At 34.3% G+C, this 12,269-nt stretch overlaps 1 protein-coding gene across 1 annotated transcript; it reads left to right on the plus strand.

The window, feature by feature from the left end:
* Positions 1-11,665, plus strand: Spec2 (CDC42 small effector protein Spec2). Its single transcript, XM_089836578.1, has 6 exons — positions 1-282; positions 1,189-1,252; positions 3,624-3,721; positions 3,888-3,980; positions 4,059-4,166; positions 5,883-11,665. Exons 3-5 carry the CDS (start codon positions 3,665-3,667, stop codon positions 4,164-4,166), a joined length of 258 nt encoding a protein of 85 aa, XP_089692704.1. The 5' UTR covers positions 1-282; positions 1,189-1,252; positions 3,624-3,664; the 3' UTR covers positions 5,883-11,665.
* Positions 11,666-12,269: the final 604 nt, after the last annotated feature.

The raw sequence follows: 12,269 nt of genomic DNA on the forward strand, positions 1-12,269 counted from the left end.
TTCAGAAAAAAAGTCGTCTGCTTTTTATGAGACTATTACCCCCTTGGGTGTCATGGGTGATGCCATTCTTTGAGTTACTTCCTAGGCGATTCATAATAACTTTATAAGTGAGAAGTATCGTGCGTATCATGAGATTTTATTCTCATCAACACAAATTCAGATTGAGTTTGAAATAAAACCGGAACAATATTATTATATAAAATTATTCAATAAGAAAAAGGATTTTCACCTATCTACTTCTCACGGTGAAATGTTGTGGGCCGCCCTAAGCCTACATTAATCGTAAGTAAAATAATAATTAGTTAAGGATAATTATGTTTAAGTGCCTGTGACTAATTGCCTGTAGTCTAATTGCGTACAATTCTTTTCGGTAAATAAAAAATGGATCGGTTAGAGGATGGGAAGTAGTTTTATATTTGAGTAGTCATGCTAGGCCTTGGTTTAAGTGAAGAACAGAAAAGTGTAGTTTTTTGGGAGACTACTAGAGATTTTTAAAGCTTAGAATTAATGATTAAAACTTTCTCTATGCAAAGATTGATTTAGTGTAACAAATTATCGCGGGGAGAGTGTTTTATCTCCAATTTTGGTTAATCCATTTCCATAGTTAAGTTCATGTGAAAGTAAATTTTTCCCAGCCTCAGTTGCTAAAGTTTATTATAGCTTTGAAGTCATGAAATCTGAACTGTTAATGTTATTATTACATAAAATAGCTTCAAATCTGAACTGTTAATGTCATTATTACATAAAATAGCTTCAAATCTGAACTGTTAATGTCATTATTGCATAAAATAGCTTCAAATCTGAACTGTTAATGTCATTATTACAAATAGCTTCAAATCTGAACTGTTAATGTCATTATCACATAAAATAGCTTCACATCTGAACTGTTAATGTCATTATCACATAAAATAGCTTCACATCTGAACTGTTAATGTCATTATTACATAAAATAGCTTCAAATCTGAACTGTCAATGTCATTATTACATAAAATAGCTTCAAATCTGAACTGTTAATGTCATTATTACGTAAAATAGCTTCAAATCTGAACTGTTAATGTCATTATTACGTAAAATAGCTTCAAATCTGAACTGTTTATGTCATTTTTTCATTAAATAGCTTCAAATCTGAACTGTTAATGTCATTATTACATAAAATAGCTTCATTAAGTTATTAAATCCTTTATTTAGGCTGAATTTTCAAACTCTGACTAGACGAGGCCTCGTATTGACGTTGAAGAAATCCAAAGGGCAAGTACGTAAATCTGTTTTCTGTTCTAGCTTACTCATATTTCCCACAGTGATAAAAACAAATTGACTGTTGTGTGTTCTTATCACGTTACTGGAATTGCTGATAAAAGGGAATGAAATAGGTTGCGTTTTAAATACAATACAAAAACAAAAAGCCATATCTTCTTTTTACAAAAGGCTTGATGCAAGTTAAGAAACATAACCAACTTTTAAAGTAAAATTAAAAGTATAAAATGTTATTTTTAACAATACATTATCATTTAGTTCCTTGCACATAAATGGGAGCCCGGGGAAAATGTATGCTCTATAGAGCTATTTCAGAGGGGGTAATGGCTACGTCACCAATGCTATTTGCCCATAGAGAAAACCCTCACAAAATGTCCGCCCTACGCTCAAAGGCAGGCCCAATTTTCGTAGCAGACGAAATTTTTCCCCCACTGAAATAGCTCTATAAGAGTTCTGTTCTTAAAAAAATTCATTTTTGTTTGACCAGTCCACCTTCCCTAAACCTCCCCTTAAAAGAGAGTATGAAATGTCTGTGTTATTACTGGGTCTGCTAGTAAATAATGAAGCTAAGATAGTAGCAAATTTAATAGTATGGACTGTTTACAGATCTATGCAACATAAACTTTAGAACATTTTGTAGACAAAACTATAGAATGTTTTTTGGTCAAAAGACTCAAAACTATAGAATGTTTTTTGGACAAAACTATAGAACGTTTTGTGGACAAAACTTTAGAATATTTTGTGGACAAAACTTTAGAATATTTTGTGGACATAACTTTAGAATATTTTGTGGACAAAACTATAGAATATTTTGTGGACAAAACTATAGAATATTTTGTGGACAAAACTATAGAATATTTTGTGGACAAAACTATAGGATATTTTGTGGACAAAACTTTAGAATATTTTGTGGACAAAACTATAGAATATTTTGTGGACAAAACTTAAGAACATTTTGTGGACAAAACTTTAGAACATTTTGTAGACAAAACTTTAGAACATTTTGTGGACAAAACTTTAGAACATTTTGTAGACAAAACTTTAGAACATTTTGTAGACAAAACTTTAGAACATTTTGTAGACAAAACTTTAGAACATTTTGTAGACAAAACTTTAGAACATTTTGTAGACAAAACTTTAGAACATTTTGTAGACAAAACTTTAGAACATTTTGTAGACAAAACTATAGAACATTTTGTAGACAAAACTATAGAATATTTTGTAGACAAAACTTTAGAATATTTTGTAGACAAAACTTTAGAATATTTTGTAGACAAAACTTTAGAATATTTTGTAGACAAAACTTTAGAATATTTTGTAGACAAAACTTTAGAATATTTTGTAGACAAAACTTTAGAATATTTTGTAGACAAAACTTTAGAATATTTTGTAGACAAAACTATAGAATATTTTGTAGACAAAACTATAGAATATTTTGTAGACAAAACTAGAATATTTTGTAGACAACTAGAATATTTTGTAGACAAAACTATAGAATATTTTGTAGACAAAACTATAGAATATTTTGTAGACAAAACTATAGAATATTTTGTAGACAAAACTATAGAATATTTTGTAGACAAAACTATAGAATATTTTGTAGACAAAACTATAGAATATTTTGTAGACAAAACTATAGAATATTTTGTAGACAAAACTATAGAACGTTTTGTGGACAAAACTATAGAACGTTTTGTGGACAAAACTATAGAACGTTTTGTGGACAAAACTTTAGAACATTTTGTGGTCAAAACCATGGATGAAGGATGCGCGTGAAAAACATTCGACGCTCAACAGGATGTGCAACTCCCTATACTAAAAAGTAGACAAGTCGATACTAGCGCCGCCTGGCTACCAGCGCTGGAAGCCCTCGCGGGAAAAATAAAAAATACAGGACATAAGAAAAAAACAACTGTTTTGCTTCTAGCAGACGACGCTAAGGAAAAAAAATAGACGGTAGCGCGTGTTTTTTTCTCGTGTCCAGTATTTTTTATTTTTCCCGCGAGGGTTTCCAGCGCTGGTAGCCAGACGGCGCTAGTATCGACTTGTCTACTTTTTAGTATAGGGAGTTGCACATCCTGTTGAGCGTCGAATGTTTTTCACGCGCATCCTTCATCCATGGTCAAAACTATAGAACGTTTTGTGGTCAAAACTATAGAACGTTTTGTGGTCAAAACTATAGAACGTTTTGTGGACAAAACTTTTAAAAACAAATTGTTTTGTATCAAGCTAAAGGGTTTGTCATAATAATGTACCACTTTTTGAACTTAAGTCTTAGATATTTCACTTCCAAAAGGAGACTTTAATGTATAATAATTAAACTTCTCAAATAATCTCTTTAATAGTTCCTTGCTTTCTATTTCTTTCAGTTTTCCCCTGCATTAATATTTATTATCGAGCCAGTAGAGATATGAGTGATATGTGGATGCAGTGCTTCACGTGTTGCGTAACAGAACAGCCACCACCAGTGAGTATATCAATTTAACTTGCCAATTTTGCAACAGTTGAGTTCTGTCAATACCACATTTTGTCGAGTGGTGTTCTGTTTATAAGTAGCGCCATCTTCTGTTCAAATATGTTACAAAACAAACCCGAATATTTGAGAAATAATAGCAATATATTTCCTCTTATAGAAGAGAAGACGACGGATTGATCATTCTATGATTGGTGTCCCAACGAATTTCAGGCATACTGCGCATGTCGGATCAGGAGATATGAATGTTAGGGTGAGTATTTTTAACTGGTACTTTGTGTTTGAACTTTCAAATAATTTTACACAACTGTGATATTCATGTTCTTTAAAGGCAAATGTTCAATTGGATAAATTACAAAATCAAATGGCCTCAAAAGGCGGTTACGAATACGCACTTCCAGTAAACGTCCAAATTCCAGTGGTAGACGTCAAAACCTAGGTAACTTATATATAGTCTGTAATAAACAGAGTATAACGTAACTTGATTAACTAATTTGGTAAAAATCGGGTTGGTTTTTGAATAAGATTTATAAGGTTAGGTTAGAACGAGTCTTATCAGATCCATCCCCATTAAAATTAATTGCCCATGCGCCAGGATCATAAGCAGACGACCAGGCAATGACGTCAGAACCATAGATTAAATAAATCTAGGGATTGTTCGTTCCCCCTAAAAGATTAAGTATTCATGTTCCAAACGCCCCCTAGCAGCAGCTACTATCCCTAACAGAAAGTTATAAGAAAATTGGATCAAATGTCACGTGTCATATGACGTCAAAAATTGAAATCCCGGCTAAAATTGGGCGCCGCCATCTTTAAAATCCGCAAAAACTGTTTATTTTGCCTAGAGATGGCGCTATGTCTACATCCGTTTTTGGTCCAATAAATTGGGGGAATGAAGAGGGGAATAAAGGAATAATTGGGAACATGTAGTTGGCGATAGCAATACATGGGAAACACGGTTAGTGAAAAATCCCTAGCGTTAGTTAATCCATGTCAGGACTATGACGCGTGACTGAGAGGACTTAAGCCCCGCCCACAACACCAGCATAGAAATTTACGTGGACGATATGGGGCCACAATGATTCCTATTAGCTTATAGATTCCTGTTAGGGTATATTACAAATTTAGGAGAACAAAGCCCAATACATATGATTCAGTTGGTAGAAAATATAGATAATCAAATTTACAAAGGCTTAGTACAGACTAAATAGGAAGATGGACTGCAAAACCGAGTGTAGTCAACTAAAAATTCCCTTACTGTAAAAACTAGAAGTAAGATAAAGGACTAGAAGTAAAGTGCTCTAGCATTGCTAGTAGATCCTGGCACTAGTGAACAAATTTGAGGATTTTATGCCGCTTCCCACGCGCCCACACTAGACTGAGAAAAAAAATTGTCGAGTTCCAAAAACATTTCCTACCCCCCTTCCCCTCAACCTAAAGCCGCGGAACACGGACGCGAGTGCTTGAATCTAGTTCGGCCGTCTACCGCAGCCGGCGTCTCACGTTTTGGTGGGATAATTCAGAAACCGCCACCAGAGGGCCAACCGTTAGTGTGTTATCAAGAATATTTATTCACTTTCGCCAAGTGAAGAATTTGGTTAGCTCCGTACTTCTAGTGCCTTATCTTACTTCTGTAAAAACCCGGCCATAACAAGCCCATAATTGGCCTTATTCCTGATCAACGCCACCGAGGCGTAGCGGCGACTTTTGGAACTATAATAATACGGTAGCCAATTACAGGTGGCGGTGGAGTCGATGTACTCTGATGGAGATCTGTTATTTTCTATGTTTTGATTATTACCGCTTCAACTTCAAAAAACATGTTTTAACTAATTATTATTAAGCTAATAATCTCCAAATAGACCAAAATCGAATGAAAACTTACTCCGAAAGTCTTATTTCATAATATTAGACAGAATAAGAAAGGTAAAATCAACTTTTAATACTTTTGAAACCATATCGCTTGTTAAGCCTTGGCTATTCACGTGATTCAGAAAGATCAAAAAAACATAGAAAATAACAGAGTCCATCGACTCCAGCGCCACCTGTAATTGGCTACCGTATTATTATAGTTCCAAAAGTCGCCGCTACGCCTCGGTGGCGTTGATCAGGAATAAGGCCAATTCTTAATCATATCTTCGTTAATTTCCAACAGGTTTCGATTAATCATCTCTTTTAAAATCCTCCTATAATAAAACTTCATGAATAAAAAAAAAAAAAAACAAAGAAATTATACAGTTTGTACAATACAATGTAGAAGTTTAAGAATATTTTATAATCACCTCCCTCAAGATGGTTCTTGTTTCTATAGTTAAACTATGCTCCGGCTAAAACTCAACAGAATACTACGACAAACAAACCTTCTTCTTAATCTTCTTCTAATCAAACTTCATTGTCATGTCTTAATTGACGCTTTACAATTATTATTATTATAAAAAAGATTAATTAATTAGTTAATAGAAGACAATCCGTTTATTCTTTTCCAATCTTTGGTGCGTGTTCTCTGTCCAACGCCTTACTGGCTGTGATATTGGGGAAAACTTAAAAAGAAAAAAAAAAAGAACATATAGTGAGACTGGAAATTGTTTAAAACCGGTGTTATTTCAATTTGTTGCGTACGTGTGTGTTATGGGTTAATTTCTAATCCTCAATCCTTAATTAATTGTTTTTGGATTTTTTTTTTCTATTTTTAATTAAATTCTATAAGGTTTGGCATTTTCTTTTTAAACTTTAAAAGGATATTATTATATACTTCAAGAACGACTTATTTTTAGTCAAATTTCATTCATTAAAAAATAAATTTTAGTAAAACGTATTAAAATTCAAAATTCTGTTCTGAAAATTACGAAATTTTTGAACTGAACTAAAAGCGCGTGCACAATCAGATCTCTAAATTAGCAGCAGTACTTTAAAGTTTTGCAGTTTTGATCGAGTTTTACAAACTACTTACAGAAAACATGCCTTTAAAGGTATAGAAATGACAGGAATCGATTCTAGATATAGTCGGAGAGACTTAGGTATTCGGGCTGTTCTCTGGCGCCATCTGGAATCAGATCTCCAAATTAGCCGCAGTACTTTAAAGTTTCGCGGTTTTGATCGAGTTTTACAAAACTACATTCAGAAAACATGCCTCTAAAGGTATAGAAATGACGTGAATCGATTCTAGATATACTCGGAGAGGCTCGGGTATTCGGGCTGCTCTCTGGCGCCATCTGGAATCAGATCTCTAAATTAGCCGCAGTACTTTAGTTTTGATCGAGTTTTACAAACTACATTCAGAAAACATGCCTCTAAAGGTATAGAAATGACAGGAATCGATTCTAGATATAATTGGAGAGGGTAGGTTATTCGGGCTGCTCTCTGGCGCCATCTGGATAAAGAGTTGGCTCTTATTGTCTGTTATTTATTTAACATCATAAAATGGCCGCCTTAGTTCAACTACAGTTCATACTCAAAATTAATTCTGTTTTGCAAAATTATCCCGGTTTTAAACTAAATTAAAAGCGCACACAATTAGATCTCTAAACTATATAGCTGCAGTGTTTTTTTTTAAATTTTGGTTAAGTAAAGTTAGGTTTTGCAGTTTATATAATAGAAATTCATATGCGCAGAAAACATTAGCTATGACAAGAGTTGATTCTAGATGGCGTGAATGTTCCCGGGACTCTGGTTTATCTCCAGCGCCATCTAGAGTACTTTCGTTCTTGGTCTAATAGCCAGCGCGGGTTTTCTGTGGTTAAACAATTTAAACTGAACTAAAAGCGCGCACAATCAGGTTTCTAAAGCAGTCTCAGCATTTTTAAAATAATGATTGAGCTCAGTTCACAGAAATAATTCCAATTATCAATTCTAATTGGTGTCAAATTTCCCTGGACTCAGGCGCCATCTAGAGTTACTTCTTGGTCCAATGGCCAGCGCGGGTTTTCTGTGGTTAAACAATTAAAACTGAACTAAAAGCGCGCACAATCAGATTTCTAAAGCAATCTCAGCATTTTTAAAATTATGATGAAATAATGCCAAATTTCCCTGGCCTGTGGCGCCATCTAGAGGTGCTTCTTGGCATTTCTATTTAAATCTGCAATGGCTAGGCCTAGCTCATGTCAGTTCACAGAAATAATGCCAAGTATCAATTCTAATTGGTGTCATATCAAAGTTCCCAGGCCTATGGCGCCATCTAGAGGTGCTTCTTGGCATTTCTATTTAAATCTGCAATTGCTAGGCCTAGCTCATGTTCTCCATAATAATATATGAATTAGATCCTTAGGTAAACTTCCGATTAAGTTTTTGTAAATTTTATATTTAATTGATTAAAAATACGTTGTTCTCGGAGTTCACGATCCTTTTTAAGGTAATTTATAATATTGGACAGCTATAAAAAAAACGTAACGTACATTTTCTCCCATCTACTCGCATGGTTTTTACATAACAAGAAACTAAGACTATCTTTGGGTATAAATAAATTAAAGGTACAATTACAAACAAGTATTTAAAAAAGCGATTAACTTTAACTTTTTTAAACCATCACTGGAATAAAAAAAAAGGATTAAAATCCTGTTTCGATTTTAAGCCAATAACGCGCTTTTCTCGATCGATAATATTCAATATTCACTTAAAACAAACCAGTGTCCAAAAAAAACATTTTTTCGATATATCTTTTGTAAATAAATTTTAATTCATATATAAAGTAAAAACTAAGGGGTAATTTATGTTTGCCAGTAAAGAATTCAATTATTTATATCACTAATATTGTATTACAAAAAAGAATTTAATTACCCTTTAAATTTCTTCCCACCTTCTGTATATTTAAAAATAACTAGAATTTTAGATAAATTCCTAATGAAAAGAAATTGAATTTTTTAACGTTATTTAAATCGTCTTAATTAATTATGTTAATTTTTTTTTATTTCATGGTCTGTCATTTGAATTATTTGACTTGTAATGCGTATTACTCCATGTTTTTAGTGTTAGTATCCTTGCGCTGAAATAGAATTATCTACTCTATAAGAATCTAAGCGGGTATTTGAAAAACTTATAATTCTTTTTAGCAAATATAGTTAAAGGTTAATTATGTGAAATTGTGTTAATTAATTTAGTCTTATTCCTACTCAGCGCCACCTACACATAGCGGCGACTTTGAGAACTACTGTAATGTAATCGGCAAGCCAACCAGATGTCGCTAAAAATCTGGTGACGTCACTGACGGGCACTCTCTCGGGGCTCTGATAAAAAATTAGCCCGCTTTATTTTATCTAAAGCAGCACGCCAAGGCTTAACGAGTAGCGCTACTTTAAAAGTAGAGCTTTAAAGCGTGCCAATTTTCAGTGACGTCACCAGATTTTTAGCGACATCTGGTTAATTGGCTTGCCGATTACAGTAGTTCTCAAAGTCGCCGCTATTTGTAGGTGGCGCTGATTAGGAATATGGCTAATAATATTAATATTGCACTTTTGAATCGTACGCCATAAGTTTTGGTCAAAATTTCGATGTATGTTCGTATAAATTTCGAGATCTTTATGCATCTAATGAAAGTGTACAATATACTTTCTGAAACCGCAAGATGGCGGTACAGAATAAGTTATCCATTTTATGACAGTAAAGGGAGAATGAAATGGCGACCCTTTTTTGTCTAAAAGCGTTGACAAAAATTTCGTTTTCCTTAATTTATAATAATTTTTCAAGTGTCTCCAACTTTCTGAACATTGCTAAACCTAATGACAATTTTTGATTAAAATGAACTGTATTAAAAAAAAACTCTTAGCCAATCAGAAGCAATCTTTACATTCAGAAAATCTCTCAACAAAACGTGCCAGAAAAATATTGAAGTTCTCTACTGTTTCTCTAGGATTTCTTAAAAATTGGATAATTTTGTTAAATTTACCATATTTCGGTATTAAAGTGATGTACAATGCCTTATGTAGGGGCGGGGCCTATCCTTCATTAAATAGAGGTCTACTGGGCATGAGTGAATCTTGTACCATTATCAGATTCAGTACATTGGTAATGGGCATCGGCAATTCCTTCGAATCTATCCGCCGAGTGCTTTGACGCTTAGAGTCACATGACATTACCTAATCACTACTCCACAAACTAGTAACATTATTACTTCAAAATATAGTTCTTGACACGCCCCTACACAACGTATTGTACATCGCTTCAATTTACGCGTTTAAGCCTTTGTATTGTTCTTTATGGAACGCTTAGTCACGTGACATTACCCAATCACTACTCCCTGAAATAGTAACATTGCTACTTCAAAAAATAGTTCTTGACACGCCCCTACACAACGTATTGTACATCCCTTTAATTTACGCGTTTAAATTGACTCCTTTAAGCCTTTGTATCGTCGTTTATGGCAAGATTACAGTTACTAGTTCGTATGATAGACCATTATGCTCTTAAAGTTTTTATCATGTCTTGCACATTTTCACTAGTCCATGAAACTATCATAATAAAAGAGGATTACTGATTTTGTGCCAATAATATTAAAAAAAATAATAATGAATAAAACAGGTTACAAATTGTGGCTCAACTACTAATAAAATCTGTTAATTAATTCTTAATGACACACAAAGCCGCCTAAAATTTACCATAAACTTAATTGAAATGTATTATAATAGCGCCTCGTAAACCTATTATAACTATAGGCCTAGAGATTGATTGTATATCCCGTAGAAACCTTTTTTTTACCCTCAACTATACTGGTACTGTGAGTATTGCTTGCCTAGTGTAGTTATAGGTAAATGTTAATTGGCTAATTAGATAATTAACGGGTGACCTGTATATTGTAGATTATAGATTATACAAACAAATCTTAATACCAGGAATTTATAGACATGATCTTGGAATATACAACTGGGTATAGACTATAGGAAAAGTAAACAGCACAAGGGCAATAGAGCTATCTCAGTTGTGACGTCAGTGCCTTGGTAAAACGTCACTGGCTTAGTTTTAAATTGGCAGTGGGCGGCCATGTTTGGTACCACTTTGGCTCTATTGGCAAATAGTATGGGTGACGTCACACTAAGGCTTCTTCTGAGATAGCTCTATTGGCCGCCATGTTAGGTTAGTTCCCTCGCGCTAAGAAGCACCACAAACGGCGGCGTGAGTTGACTTGCCTACCATGTGTAGCGAACCCTAGCGCCATCTAGCGGTGTCTCTTGGCGCCAGGAAACTCGCCTAGTATGGCGGCCCTGTGCGTTGGTTCCTCAGAAAGTATTTAATAGAGCTATCTCAGTTGTGACGTCAGTGCCTAAGTAAAACATCACAGGCTTAACTTTGGCGAAGGTCGGCCATATTTGGTACCTCTTTGGTTCTATAGAGAGCTTTCAGATGAAATAGTAGTACGTCACATCCTCCAAAGTCTTACCGATGTTCTGGTAGCCATATTGGTTGGGTGGTCTCAGGTTCATTCCTGCATTAAGCCCACCAATATGGTAGCGTAAATTATGTCACGAGACTCAGCTCCTCCTCCAACTGAAAGCTCTCTATAGAGAGATAGCATGGTTGACGTCACACTAAGACTTCTGAGATAGCTCCATTGAGAAAGTAGCTGAGTTTCCCTAAATTTTGTTACCGCCTATAGGGGAGGCCAGAAGGTTGTGGCTTAAGATGGCTCCGCCTCTTTTTGAAAAATGGCGGTTAATTTTGCAGAGTGGAAACTTAGTGGGAGAACGAGCCTTATTGGCAAGACATAGGGAAGAATTGGACTCCTTTCCTAACTTTATGGTAGAAGTAATTTTTCCATGGCATGCATTGCATGTTGTTAATTTCACATCACATCTATAAATTCCTGTTAATACTTAAATAAAAAATACAGAACTTCGAAGTACTAGTTGCGTTTTAAAGGCGCATGTAGTAAATGTCAATATTTTTTGAGAAAATATTACTGCTGTAGGACAACTGAAATTTGAAATTCATTAAAAATCTTTTTATTGTAAATTTCTGAATTATTTCTTTCATCTGAATTGTATCTGAAATACGTCACAGGCACTTGATCAAGAAGAGGCGTTCCCGATTTAAAGATACAACTTAAAACAAGGGCTAAGGAAAGTGAATTCTTCAATGTGCTTCGAATTTCCTCGTGGGGGTCATCTATACATATGTATTGCAATCCCTTTCCATATCATATTGATATGCTTCAAGATGTTTTGTGAAAAGTATACTTATTTGGGTGAAAAGCGTACTTGTTTTTGGTGAAAATTGTGCTTGTTTTTGGTGAAAATTGTGCTTATTTTTGGTCAAAATTGTGCTTATTTTTGGTGAAAATTATGCTTATTTTTGGTGAAAAGCATACTTGTTTTTGGTGAAAAGTATACTTTTTTGCATACTTGTTTTCTTCAAGGGATATGGATTCTTCTACTAACAATAATTTTTTGGATCACCAACATCATATACTACTATTCCAGGGTTCTTACGGAACCCGGATAACCTGGATAAGTCAGGGATATGGAAGATAGGAGTAAAAGTCAGGGATAAGTCAGGGATTTAAAATTTTTTCCTAAAAAGTCAGGTATATGTCAGGGATTTCGTTTGGCATATCAAA

Source organism: Phalangium opilio, unplaced genomic scaffold (assembly GCF_054372755.1).
Source record: "Phalangium opilio isolate 3A_F unplaced genomic scaffold, DU_Popi_V2 ptg000042l_1, whole genome shotgun sequence".
NCBI lineage: Eukaryota > Metazoa > Arthropoda > Arachnida > Opiliones > Phalangiidae > Phalangium > Phalangium opilio.

What these genes read in the sequence shown, in the direction of transcription:
- Spec2 (XM_089836578.1), top strand. Translation starts at nt 3,665, where the DNA reads ATGAGTGATATGTGGATGCAGTGCTTCACGTGTTGCGTAACAGAACAG. An exon ending in TAACAGAACAGCCACCACCA is followed by an intron (nt 3,722 to 3,887) that starts GTGAGTATATCA and finishes TTCCTCTTATAG; the next exon opens with AAGAGAAGACGACGGATTGA. An exon ending in CAGGAGATATGAATGTTAGG is followed by an intron (nt 3,981 to 4,058) that starts GTGAGTATTTTT and finishes TGTTCTTTAAAG; the next exon opens with GCAAATGTTCAATTGGATAA.